This window comes from Sebastes umbrosus, chromosome 23, assembly GCF_015220745.1.
Source record: "Sebastes umbrosus isolate fSebUmb1 chromosome 23, fSebUmb1.pri, whole genome shotgun sequence".
In the NCBI taxonomy this organism is placed as follows: Eukaryota; Metazoa; Chordata; class Actinopteri; order Perciformes; family Sebastidae; genus Sebastes; species Sebastes umbrosus.
The window spans coordinates 4036835-4049352 of NC_051291.1; the positions used below are offsets into that span (position 1 = coordinate 4036835).

The following is a 12518-nucleotide window of genomic DNA, read 5'->3' on the forward strand; positions in this document are numbered from 1 at the left end:
GTTGGGTTGAGTATTTTTTTTGGTGATATTGCCGTAATGATAGAGAAGCCAAATTGGCTGCAGATGGTCTGACTGCTGCCGCTTATTCACAAACACCAACATTCACTGCCAAACTGTCGCGGTTCAGCTTGTCGTTTGTGATCCTGAACTCGACTATGAATCGTGTAATGGTTGTTTCTAGCGAGCAGTCTGATTGGTTGATGACTAATAAAGCATAGCGGTTAGAAGGACACATTTAGAAGTTCAATGAGTGAGACGCTGAAAGTTTTTCTGGATAAAAGATGAGCTTAAAACCTCAGAGTGTGAGCTGATTAAAATCTGTCCTTGTCATAGCCAATTTAAGCTGATCATTTCTTTGATAGCATGTTGTAATAGACACAGGACAGACAAAACACCAGTTCCCCAAGCAGAAAACTAAATGCACTCTGTCTGATTGTGTGCGTGATCACGGGAGAGCTGCTCACATGCACACCAGCACGTTTACACTCTACTGTATATTTAAATCCTGCTTCTCCACGTGTCCTCTGGCTGTTGTGTTCTCAGCGCTCCGGACCTCTGACCTCTGTCCACCGGCACGCTCTCTGATCACACTTTCTCACAGTTCTGTGGTTTCAGGGTTGTTTGCGCAAGTGAGGTTTCCCTCACTTACGAAAATATAAATCTACTGTACGGTTAAAGATACCCAGTGGAGTAGAGACAATCGATCTCACATGGCCACTTGAATTATGAAAGCAGGTTTGTGTGTGAAGCATGTTCTTGTTTATGTTTGGCACACTGTTTGGCACATCTGATAAAAAACAATGTGCATACATACATATGTCTGGCTTTGTGCACACAATTTGCAAAGTTGTTGGTGGATGTGTTTACGTGTCATATTACTTCCGTACCTTTTGTTTTCCTCAGAAATGTATCTTGGTGAACTAATGAGCCAAAACAGTTTACTTGCGATTTTGCCACCACTACTGTACTGTATGTGCGACGTGCAACGTGGCACGCACTGCACGGCCTACAGCACAGCCGAGCGACACACCACAAGGTACAGTAGTTATGGCGTGTTGTTGCCCGCTCTACTGCTGTAGTCAGCCCTTTGGCTTCTCCGCTCACCGCTGCCAAAACCTCCAGCGAGCCGCTCGGCTCCAAGTGGGAACACTGGTCTGGCTGAAAGACGGACCACAGCAGCCGACGTATGATAAGCCACGGAGCAACGTCTCTCTCTCTCTCTCTCCTCCTCCACCATCCTCACAGAGCTCCTGGTGCAGTTAATAAAACCCGGTGATTAATTGGTGGCGATTAATGTCGGGGACTGGGCGCGTTAACTGCTGCTGATTGAGGCTTGTTTTAGCCACTCACTGGTGGCAGCGTCAGCTAGATGGATACAATGTGGATGTAAAGTAAATGTGAGGTGGAGGTTTCCATCATGTAACACTGAACTTTCAGCACAACAAACTTCAGAATACGATAAAAGAGCATGTATTGCTCTTAGAGGGCCTAATTAACACTCGCTGCTCACATTATTGTGCCTGTGAGGACACTGATACCAACACTAACACTGAATTTCAATGGAAAAAGCTTAATTCAAGCCAAGCAAGCTGTTTTTTCTTAATACACGTATTGCTCATATGGAGAAGGACTATTGATAATTGACACATCCTAAGTCCAGGACTTGGGATTTTACTTAGGCTGGACTTTGAATAGGTCAATTATAGGGCTGTCAATCGATTAAAATATTTAATTAATGGCATGATTGTCCATAGTTAATCGCGATTAATTGCACATTTTTTATCTGTTCTGTTCAAAATGTACCTTAAAGGGAGATTTGTCAAGTATTTAATACTCTTATCAACATTGGAATGGACAAATATGCTGCTTTATACAAATGTATGTATATATTTATTATTGTAAATCAATTAACAACACAAAACAATGAAAATATTGTCCAGAAACCCTCACAGGTACTGCATTTAGCATAAAAAATATGCTCAAATCATAACATAGCAAACTGCAGCCCAACAGGCAACAACAGCTGTCAGTGTGTCAGTGAGCTGACATTGCCCCAAAACTGCATGTGTTTATCATAAAGTAGGCATGTCTGTAAAGGGGAGACTCGTGGGTACCCATAGAACCCATTTACATTCACATATCTTGAGGTCAGAGGTCAAGGGAACCCTTTGAAAATGGCCATAACAGTTTTTCCTCGCCAAAATTTAGCGCAAGTTTGGAACGTTATTTAGCCTCCTTCCCAACAAGTTTGTATGGCATGGTTGGTACCAATGGATTCAATAGGTTTTCTTGTTTCATGTGATGCCAGTAAATTGCGTTAATGTGTTAAAGAAATTAGTGGCGTTAAATAAAATTTTCGTTAACGCGTTATTATCGTGCTAACTTTGATAGCCCTAGTCAATTGATATGTGTATTGACAGTAACATACACCAGTCGGTTTACACATGAAACTTGGTGGAAGCGTGTAGCATGAGCCTGAGGAGGAACCCATTCAATTGGGAGAGTATTGGCCTTGACGGATGTTGCGCCGGCTGTCGCTTGTACCAGTAAAGTTAACATTTAGCTTACTGGATTTTAAAATGTTCTCTGAATTTGTCTCAACAATACACTGAATTATGAGTTCAGATGGCCGTTTTTTTTTTTTTGTCGTGTGATTCCCGACCTTTGCGGCGGCCGTGTCACATTCCTCGCCGTTCTTTGCCCCCATAGGTGAAGGGAGGGATTCAGCCAGATTACATTCACAGATCCCTGTCTGATTTTTTTTTTTTTTTTTTTCTTGTACTCTCCTTCTATTTAATTTTCTGTCCTGAAAGCTACCGGTCTCAGCCAGACCCCTCTTCCTTTATCCAATCCCTACAGAACACATAACAAGACTCTCCTCCTTCGGTTACCTCAAGTGACGATTTACCGCTTAGACCACACAGAGAAACTTCACACACACACACACACACACACACACACACACAAAAACAAGCCTCAACCCTCCCGTCCCTTGACCCCCTTTGAAAGCCCATTTTAATCAGTGAAGGAACTGTCTGCCTGGAGCGGCCTCAACACCTAATACCTCAGACAGGTTCATCTTGTTACCGAGCAAATAAATCCCGCTCACAGACGCGCTGAGTTCAGACATGGCTTTAGGAGCCCTGAGGGGTGGTTTCCTTTCGGAGCGCTGTGACTGTAATGAAAGCATACAGAGGCCCACTCCACCATCCCCGCTTTTGTAATATAGCCATGAATACAAATGGCCCCGCTAATTCACTCAAACTCCTAACAACACTCATTTCCCCTCCTGCCAGAGGTCATTTGGTGCTCTATCGCTCTTACAAGCTCCTTTCCTCATTCCGTCCGCCTCCCGAGGGACTCTTTCTCCAAATCCTCAACACAATCACCGTTAAGCAACTAAACATTCTCTAATTGTTTTGCTAGTAGATGTGCCGAAGCTACACCCTCGCCTGTTTGGATTTTAGAGGCGTTTTGGTCGTTGGAGCGCGTCCTTTTTGTTTTCTATGTGACCTTCGATGCGTTCAGATTGGTGTGGAGATGAACCCTGGAGTGCGATTGCAGCTGAGAGCTTTGGCTGCCCTGACCGGGCCACCGCCCCGGATCGGAGCCACTGCCAGCTCGCTCTGGAGCCACCGGGCCTGGAGCCACACGGCCACAACCACAGGGAGCCCTAGATCCAGGCCAGGGGACCACAGCGTGATGCTAGGCTACGGGGAGTCACTGTACACACTGAGGATGGAGACTTCTTCAGGGTGCTTTGGGCGTTCTGTGCGTTACAGTTCCAGATAAAAACACAATGAAAGAACCATTCTTTTTTTTTTTTTGGAGTAAAACTTCACAACTTTCAAAACATAAAACAATAAAACGGCGTCGCTTTATCAGTTTACTTTTTCCAATTATTTCAACAGAGCGCTTTTCCAAAACTCACTCTGTCCACCTTTGATCAAACTTTAACAATTTGTTCCCTGCCGTCAGCCAAGTGGATCTCAATCCACCAATTCAAATAAACAAAAATGCTGATTTTCACAGAATTGGATTAAGTGGACAGAGGTTTTTTTTTTTTTTTTTGGAAACCCTCTAGTCGTTTCTGATTGATGATGTTTATCATTTAACAAAAGCATACAATGTTTTCATTAGCGGAGCGCCAAAGTCAGAATTAAAGTAAACCCCCAAAGGTAACGTCTTTGTTTAATGTTCGACCGGACTAAACATTTTCTTACTGCTGCGCTGCTGCCAAAAGGCAATCCTTCTCACATGTGAATGATTCATTTAATTGCTTTGGATTTGCAACAGTTATTATATTATCATATTGCACAAAGCACAATTGTAATTTAATAATAATGCAGCTTTGTTGACCTTTAAAGACAAAGTAAAGTTGCAACAGAGAGAACTGAGTGAGCGACCCGTGGAGATAAAACTAGACTCCCTAAAGTCCAATTTACTGATGTTATGCTTTAGATGTTTTGACCATTGAAGTACTTTTCAAACTGTCATCTCTTAAAGAACCATAATAACACTTCAAATTGTTTGACATTTTGGGAAAATATGTGTATTTGCTTTCTTTCCGAGAAGATTAATTCCCCTCTCATGTGGTCGTGTCTATAAGGTAACCCACAAGTTGGGAAAACGTGCAAAAACTCTTGCTAGACTCGCTGCCCGACGACCTGTCCTAACCTTAACCATTCAAGGTCAATGCCTAACCTCAACCATCTCGCGAGAGTTTCGCAATTTGTAGGCTGCCTTCTTAGCACAACCCTACCTTCTTGTCTGTGGATTAGCTTCCACATAGCACTGGAAGCTGAGCTAAATTGCTAACACGTTGTATCTTGTTTCTTTAATCTGTAGACAAAGCAGAAATACTTAATTTGACATCTGCAACACAATGCTGCATTCACGTGTTGTTAGCAGAAGAACAAGGAAGAACAGGGAAAACTCTTGTTATTCCCACTTGGGGGGTGTGTACAAATTATTCCAAGATGGTTCCTCCCACTTGTGAGCTTTATAGTCATATCATTTATGTAGCCTAAACTAAAACTTTAGCTGTTTTACATGTTTGGAGTGGTTCCGTTAATAACAACAACAACAAAATTCAATATATTGCCAACTCAGAATTAGAAGCCAGAGCCTGACTTGAGCATTTTTCCCTCTTGGTTGCCTGTAATTGTCGTCTGTAGTTGATGTGGCACAATACTGTAGAGGGGACTCAATTAAAGGAACAGTGTGTAGAATTTAGGGGGATTTATTGGCAGAAATTTGAATACAATATAAATAAGTATGTTTTCTTTAGTGTATAAGCACCTCAAGATAAGAATCGTTGTGTTTTCGTTACTTTAAAATGAGCAGTTTATATGTACATATGGAGCGAGTACTCTTCACAGAACCGGCTGCCATATTTCTACAGTAGCCCAAAACGGACAAACCAAACACTGGCTCTAGATAGGGTCATTCACATTTTCGCATCGGCCACCGTAGCTCTCCTATACGCTTGGTTGCAATCTGCAACCTCACTGCTAGATGGCGCCAAATCCTACACACTGCACCTTTAAGACAAGAAACACTTACAGCACGCAACGCCCCCCTAAAACCACAAATTGTCGTTTTTACATTAGTATTTATATTAAACAAAAGAGATGTGTGTTACTCTGTGAGCTTTAGAGGTGTTGTTAGGCTAAGTTTTTAAATTTTGAGAGCGCTAAGTTAGCTGTTTCCCCCTGCTTCCAGTCTTTATGCTAAGCTAGCCTCAGCCTCCCAGCTACACTCACAGACATGAGAGTGGTATCAAGCTTCTCATCTCACAGAAAGAAAGCAAATAAGCTTTGAACTTCTTTTTTTTCACAAAACAAGAACTTTTTTTTTTGTGGTATAAGCCCACATAACAATTTGTGCCACTCTGTAGAGTTGAGTTTTTACTGTTGCGTCTGTCCTCGTAACAGGAAAGCACAGACTTTTCTCTCTTAAGGTGCATTTCACTCCGATGACGGAGAGCCAGTTTGGCACAATGCACCATTGTGTACGAGCGTTGCGCTGATCCTCGGTATGGACTGTTTGACATTTGTGGCATTCCCGTCGAGTTCTACCCCGATTATCCTTATCATTGAGAGACAGACTGATGGGAGGAAGATAAGGCCCGTACCAGCCTTTGAGCCAGGCACAGGGCCGGTATAAAGACAAATGCTCTGCGCAATTCAGACATCCCTGTGGAACCTATTAGAAGGTCAGAGATTCTGTATGATAAATGCATCTGGAGGATAAAATGGCAGCACATTGTCTTGGGTTTGAATAGTTTTCTGCTCTCAGAATGCTGATGAAAACATCCTGTTGGCATTGTTGTGCAGTATATCGTACGTAGGTCTTGTACAATTGTTTGGCTTGCAGTGTATTCATAACCAGACAGATATAGAGAGTAGTGAACTCCTTTCTGGCTTTAAACATGTTGATTGGCACTTTGAGCATTACCTGCCTGTCGCTATCACTCTTCACAGAACATCATTCTGTTCATCTCAGAGTTTTCATTCACATATCTTGAGGTCATAGGCCAAGGGACCCCTTTTAAAAATGGTAATGCCAGTTTTTCCTCGCCAAAATTTAGCGTAACTTTGGAGCGTCATTTAGCATTCTTCCCGACAAGCTAACATGACATGGTACCAATGGATTCCTTTGGTTTTATAGTTTCATATGATACCAGTCTCTTTACTCTAGGTTTAAGACTGAGCCCGCTACAACCTTTGAAAGATAGAGGTTAATAGTTTATATAATAAAAGATCGATACCTGACGTCCGTGTATCTATACAATATTGCCACGCAAAATATCACGATACGATGCTAAGACATAAGACAATGAGCTCAAACATCTGAGTCCGGTGATGCTTCTCTGTGGGTGTGTGTGAAGTGCACGCAGTCATTAGATAATTTGTTAATACAAAAAGATTGATTGTAGCAGCTTTAGATATTTTAATGTTTTGCGGCATGCTACAGTTCCCTACAAACAGCCCATGACTCTCTCATACGTCAAGCACAATTATGCAGCGTCACTTTGAATATTAATTAAAGTCTTTTTAACAAGTAAAAAATCTGTCAGTAGTGTGAAATAATTCTAAATTTTATGAATAAATCTAGTGAATTTGTCATATGTGACAATAGCATCACATAAGGCAGATTCACTAGTATTGAAAGTTAAACTTTTAGTTATAAGCTGTTACCCTTTTCACAGGTTTATTTGACTCGACTTCAAGAATGAATGTTCAGATGGATATTCATTTCCAGCACGCCTGTACCTCTATCTTGCTCAATGTACCATTGAAGTGTTATGATCGTGCTCATGATTCCACATGGATCCATTCCCTTGTCATGTCCTAATCTATAACCCTGCCATCCCCCCTGTCAGTGCCTGTTATCAGCCTTTATTGCACCACCGATAACCCATTCAAAGGGCGCATTAGCATATCGCCCGCGATGTGATGACTGGGGGGGCCCGAGCGATTCGGATCGTAAAGCATAAATGTGCCGCTTCAGTGTAATCCCCGAGCCGCGGGGAGCCCTGATTCCGCATAACGAGTCCGAGTGAAGAGACAGAAAAACAAAGTTAATGGGTGACAAACCTCAGTAATGCTCTGCTGCTATAGGGCACTGGCTCCATTAACCGTGGCCCGGTGAAAGCCATCCCACCGAGCTGAATGTCTCCTGCATCTGGCCTTTCTGTGGTAATGAGGGAGCACAAAGGTGTAGTCTGTATCGTTATATGCATGCATGCGCTTAGCTTCGCGGAGAGAAAACTGTTTTCCTGTGCTATCAGCTTCTAGTAGTGATCATAATAGATAAAAACAAGCGATAAGAGGTTGTTTTAACTAATGTACATCTGCACAACAACCTTGGACTCTTGGAAGTTGTGATGGGCATTTTCTTTTTTTACTATTTTCTGACATTTTACAGAGCAATGAATCAATTAATTGAGAAAATAATTGGCAGATCGATAATGATAATTGGATGCAGCTCTACATTTTGTTTTAGGCTGACAGTACAGGTGTATTTTAAGTCAATGCCTTGGCTCATGCAGTGTCAAAACAGCCGATTAGACTGTTGTCAGGCTATTAAATAGGTGTTATCAGTCGCTATAAGCCCCATAGATCAGGGTCAGTAGGGGCCTACTACACACACTAGTAGGTTTTATCATCTATTCGCATGGTAGATCACCGAAAGAAGGTATAAAAGAACACACAAAAAACAGGGTTTTCACCCAGGAGACCGAAGTTTGCATCCCGTGTGAAACCAACAATGTGTAGTTGTCTTTGTATTCGTAGTTATTTTAACCCAGAGCACTGTGTTTTTCCCTAAACTTAAACAAGTGTTTTTTTTACCAAAACCTAAAGAAGATGTAGTTTTATTGCCTAAACCTAACTGGTTTTTTTTTGCTTAAACCTAAAGAAGGTGTAGTTTTTTTTGCCTAAACCTAAAGAAGCCTTTTTGTTTGTGTTCAAAAAGTGTCATTTCATGTTATAACGTGTTACTTTTAAGCTTCACTTTCACTTTTATAACGTAGTAGGCGTAGTAGGCCCCTACTGACCCACATCTATGGTGCTTATAGCGACCGACTACGCCTATTTAATTAACTAATAACAGTCGAATCGGTGCTTAAACTTCCCATGCACACTCTTACCCACAATGTTGTTCTCTTTTAACTTTGGGGTGTTTGCTAGAAACAGCACGTTACACAAATCAGCCAGTGCATTTATCAGGAACTTGTGTTTCACATGAACTGTTGAGTCTGGTTTGGTTCTGGAGCCTCAATAAACAGCTTCATCCAGTATAAATAGCAGAGCCTTTGGTCCGCTGCCACTGCGGCTGAGTGGAGCAGCAGGGAGGAACAGCTGTAGTCGCTCTGTCGCCGAGACCAGATCACTCCTCAGTCATGCTGCCAGTGCCGTCCGTGCCGTCTAACATAAGCAACACTTGAGGACCCAGAGCCTGTTTGAGGGCCTGGCTGTAATTTCAACCCTACAACCTGCAGCCCTTTACTTCCTGCGTGTGTGTGTGTGTGTGTATACCTGTGCATACATGCATGCATATTTTTGTCTGGACCGCAGAGGGCCAGCCCTACAACCGCAAATGTCTGTCACTGAGTGAGTGATTGACTGAGTGATGAAGTTACACGATTGGTTGGACCAGTCTTGAAGTTTCCTCATTGGACATTGCTCTTTCAAAATGAAAAGGTGTTAGAGTGTTTCAGAGGTTCCACTCGCATTTCCACCAGATCCGGTGACAAGGGCGTCTCAGCGCAAATAGCATAATAGCCTCGTCGGACCTGGTGGATGTGTAACGCTGGATTTAACATTATAGACATGACCACTGACTATTAGTGGAAGAATTTAGCCAGAAATTCACAGACTGACCATAAATGGTCCAGACCTATACTCGGTTTTGAGCGAGTCTTGTTATTGTGCATGTGAGATGGGCAAGTGTCTGCAAGTTAACCAAAGTAATCTAGCAAGAGTTTTGTGAAGCTGCTGGTCACAATCGATGATGGGAATCTGAAACATGCACAGCTGCGCAATACCTGAATCCAAACTGAAAGCATTAATAAGGTAAAACACGGCTGCTGTCAAAGTGAATTTCCTGCGTTAATGTGAAATTTAAATCTTTAAACGAGGCCTCCAGGTGCCCGATGGTTCACTTGGCCCTGCTCCCAGAACAGTTTGTAAAGGAAAGGATTAGGCTGTGTTAATTGGATAGATGGTCCAAAAAGATTAAGGTGCACCGAGGAGCATTTCCTCACCCCTTTCAGCCCGACACGGTCGCTGAATAATGGAGCCCTCCACTCTAAACACAAGGCCCAGATACGGCGTGTTAATGTGCTGACGGAGCTGTCGGCCCGGGTGGAGCCAACGTGGTGGTGATGTGTGACCTGAGCACGGTCAGGTCACAGTTACTGTTTAAAAAAGGGAAATTTATCATCACATATGTCTATGCGTCCAAATGCTGCTGATGATCCTGTCCTGAGACCCCATCCTCAGGAGTGGATAACCTTGAATTTACTTAAAGGTGCTAAATTCAATATTCTGAGCATTGATATAGCAGCAGGCAGCTATTTGCTATGTAAAGATATAGAGGAATAATGTCTACCTGAGCAGGGAATGAAGTCACTCTCCTGCCCGTGTTTGTTGTAATCCCAGCTTCTCTGTGCTTTATTGATGTAGCCGGGCCGGCCACATATGATTTTTGTGCATGTTCGTGCAAATGAGCTCTGCACTGCTGCGGTTACAGCTGATAACGCCGTCCCAACCGACGGTGTTGTTGTGGAAGCGTAGCACATAAAAGACATAAAAGTCAGTTTACACTCTCCCAGAACCTTGGTAACCCAAACCATGCCAAACCATGCCACTATCTGATGGTTTTTCATTTCCACGTCCGTCTTGTTGCAGGTCCTTCAAGCCAGACTTCGTCCTGATTCGCCAGCACGCCTACAGCATGGTCCCCGGTGAGGATTTCAGGAACCTCGTGATCGGCCTGCATTTCGGCGGCGTCCAGAGCAGCAACTCTCTCTTCTCCATCTACAACTTCTGCAGCAAACCTTGGGTGGTAAGCAAATCTTTAACTGCTCTCTTTGCTCTACTTTAACCCACACACAGGTGTCGTGAGTCCCTCCCTCGGCGGCTCCACTCCCTCCACGACTGATTTATTTGGGCTATTAAGGGGAGCTGTAACACCTGTCTCTGGAGTCGGCGGAGCGAGTGGCCTCCACCGCCATCCACACATAATTACTCACTCTGTACTCAGAGGAAAAAACAGTGAAAACGCTGTGAATGCTCAGGTCTTCGTGAGTTCATAATTGTAGTCTTGTAACCTACAGTACAAGTTCAAAGGAGCAAGTACGTTCCACAAAAGACAACACATACTTCCGTAATGTGGTGAAAGAATGCACTTCTCCATGATGTAGCTCATTTCCCACAAATATACAGCTCTGTTCCCTTTTTTACAAAGCATACCATACATTTTTAGATAGCCACAATGTTTCTGTTTATCGTGATGCTCAGTGAAAATCAAATGGTTTGGAAAATAAAAGTTTTTTGACAGATAATCCATCACTATTAGGGCTGTCAAAGTTAACACGATAATAACGTGTTAATGCTTATTTGTTTTAACGCCACTAATTTCTTTAATGCATTAACGCAATTTTAGGTTGTAACTGGCTCAGTTTTAAAGATAGATCCTGGTATCATATGAAACTAGAAAACCGAAAGAATCCATTGGTACCAACCAGGCCGTAACTTGTCACGAAGGAGGCTAAATAACGCTCCAAAATGTCATGGCCATTTTCAAAGGGGTCCCTTGACCTCTGACCTCAAGATGTGTGAATGTAAATGGGTTCTATGGGTACCCACGAGTCTCCCCTTTACAGACATACCCACTTTATGGTAATCACATGCAGTTTGGGGCAAGTCATAGTCAAGTCAGCACACTGACACACTGACAGCTGTTGTTGCCTGTTGGGCTGCAGTTTGCCATGTTTTGATTTGAGCATATTTTTTATGCTAAATGCAGTACCTGTGAGGGTTTCCAATCCTGTTAATCGCGATTAAATATTTTAATCGATTGGTAGCCCTAATAACTATTATCATTATTGAATGATAATATACTGTATGGAAATATGTCCTGCATGCAGCCTTTGGTTCCCAAACTTTTTATGTCTCCGCACTGGTGACAGCCGTGGCAAGAGGCATTATGTTTTGGGGTTGTCTGTCCGTACGACTCCTCTCTTCATTTTGTTGTCCGTCTTCGGAACATTGCGGTTTCATCACCGCGGCAGACCCGCTTCACTAACATCCGCTGTCGTCGCATCATAATTACAGGACCCAGTATAAGTTCAGTCGGATTCTCTGAGTGCCGCAGTCGTCTTTTCTTAAGTCCTTATGAATTCTCCTTCACATCTTTCCTTGACCTTGTGACGTTTTCCATGGAGATCAAGGAAAAGTGGTTAGGAAAAGACATTAGGACATCATTTTTTTTGTCCTTTTTGACTGCAGCCTGGGACTCAAGGATGAACTGAGCTAGCTTTTTAAGACCACGGCTAACCTCACTGTTATATTAAATCACAGCTAGATGTTCAACACCATTAACTGCAGTAGGTAAAGCAGGTAAGAGGAAGTCTGTCTGTCAGAAAGGATCTGAAAATAGATTTTCCTTTTATGGCAACAGGTGTTCAGAGCTGTGTCTGACCGTACTGGTTCACATTTTATAAGCATCTGAGAATGCCATTACGAATGATGAACACAGGTGTAATTTCTATCAAGCCTCAGATGTCTGTCCTCCGCTGCTTAAATAAATGTCTGACTGTCGTGTTTATTTCTGCTTGCAGTTTTCTCAGATGATCAAGCTCTACCACTCCCTCGGCGCTGAGAAATTCCCCCTGAATGAACAAACCTTCTATCCCAACCACACGCAGATGGTGAGTGCCTCGCAGATGTTATTCTTTATCGACACAATACAGACGCACACAAGAACAAAATCCCCCATAGACATCC

The 12518-nt window shown here is 42.9% G+C and overlaps 1 protein-coding gene across 2 annotated transcripts in view; it reads left to right on the forward strand.

Moving 5' to 3' along the window:
* Window positions 1-12518, forward strand: part of LOC119482690 (synapsin-3-like) — a 112594-nt gene that overhangs the window by 37186 nt on the left and 62890 nt on the right. For both annotated transcript variants that reach the window (XM_037760491.1, XM_037760490.1), the window contains exons 5-6: window positions 10419-10575; window positions 12353-12442. In XM_037760491.1, coding sequence (XP_037616419.1) covers window positions 10419-10575; window positions 12353-12442 — 247 coding nt within the window. The remainder of the gene's footprint in view (window positions 1-10418; window positions 10576-12352; window positions 12443-12518) is intronic.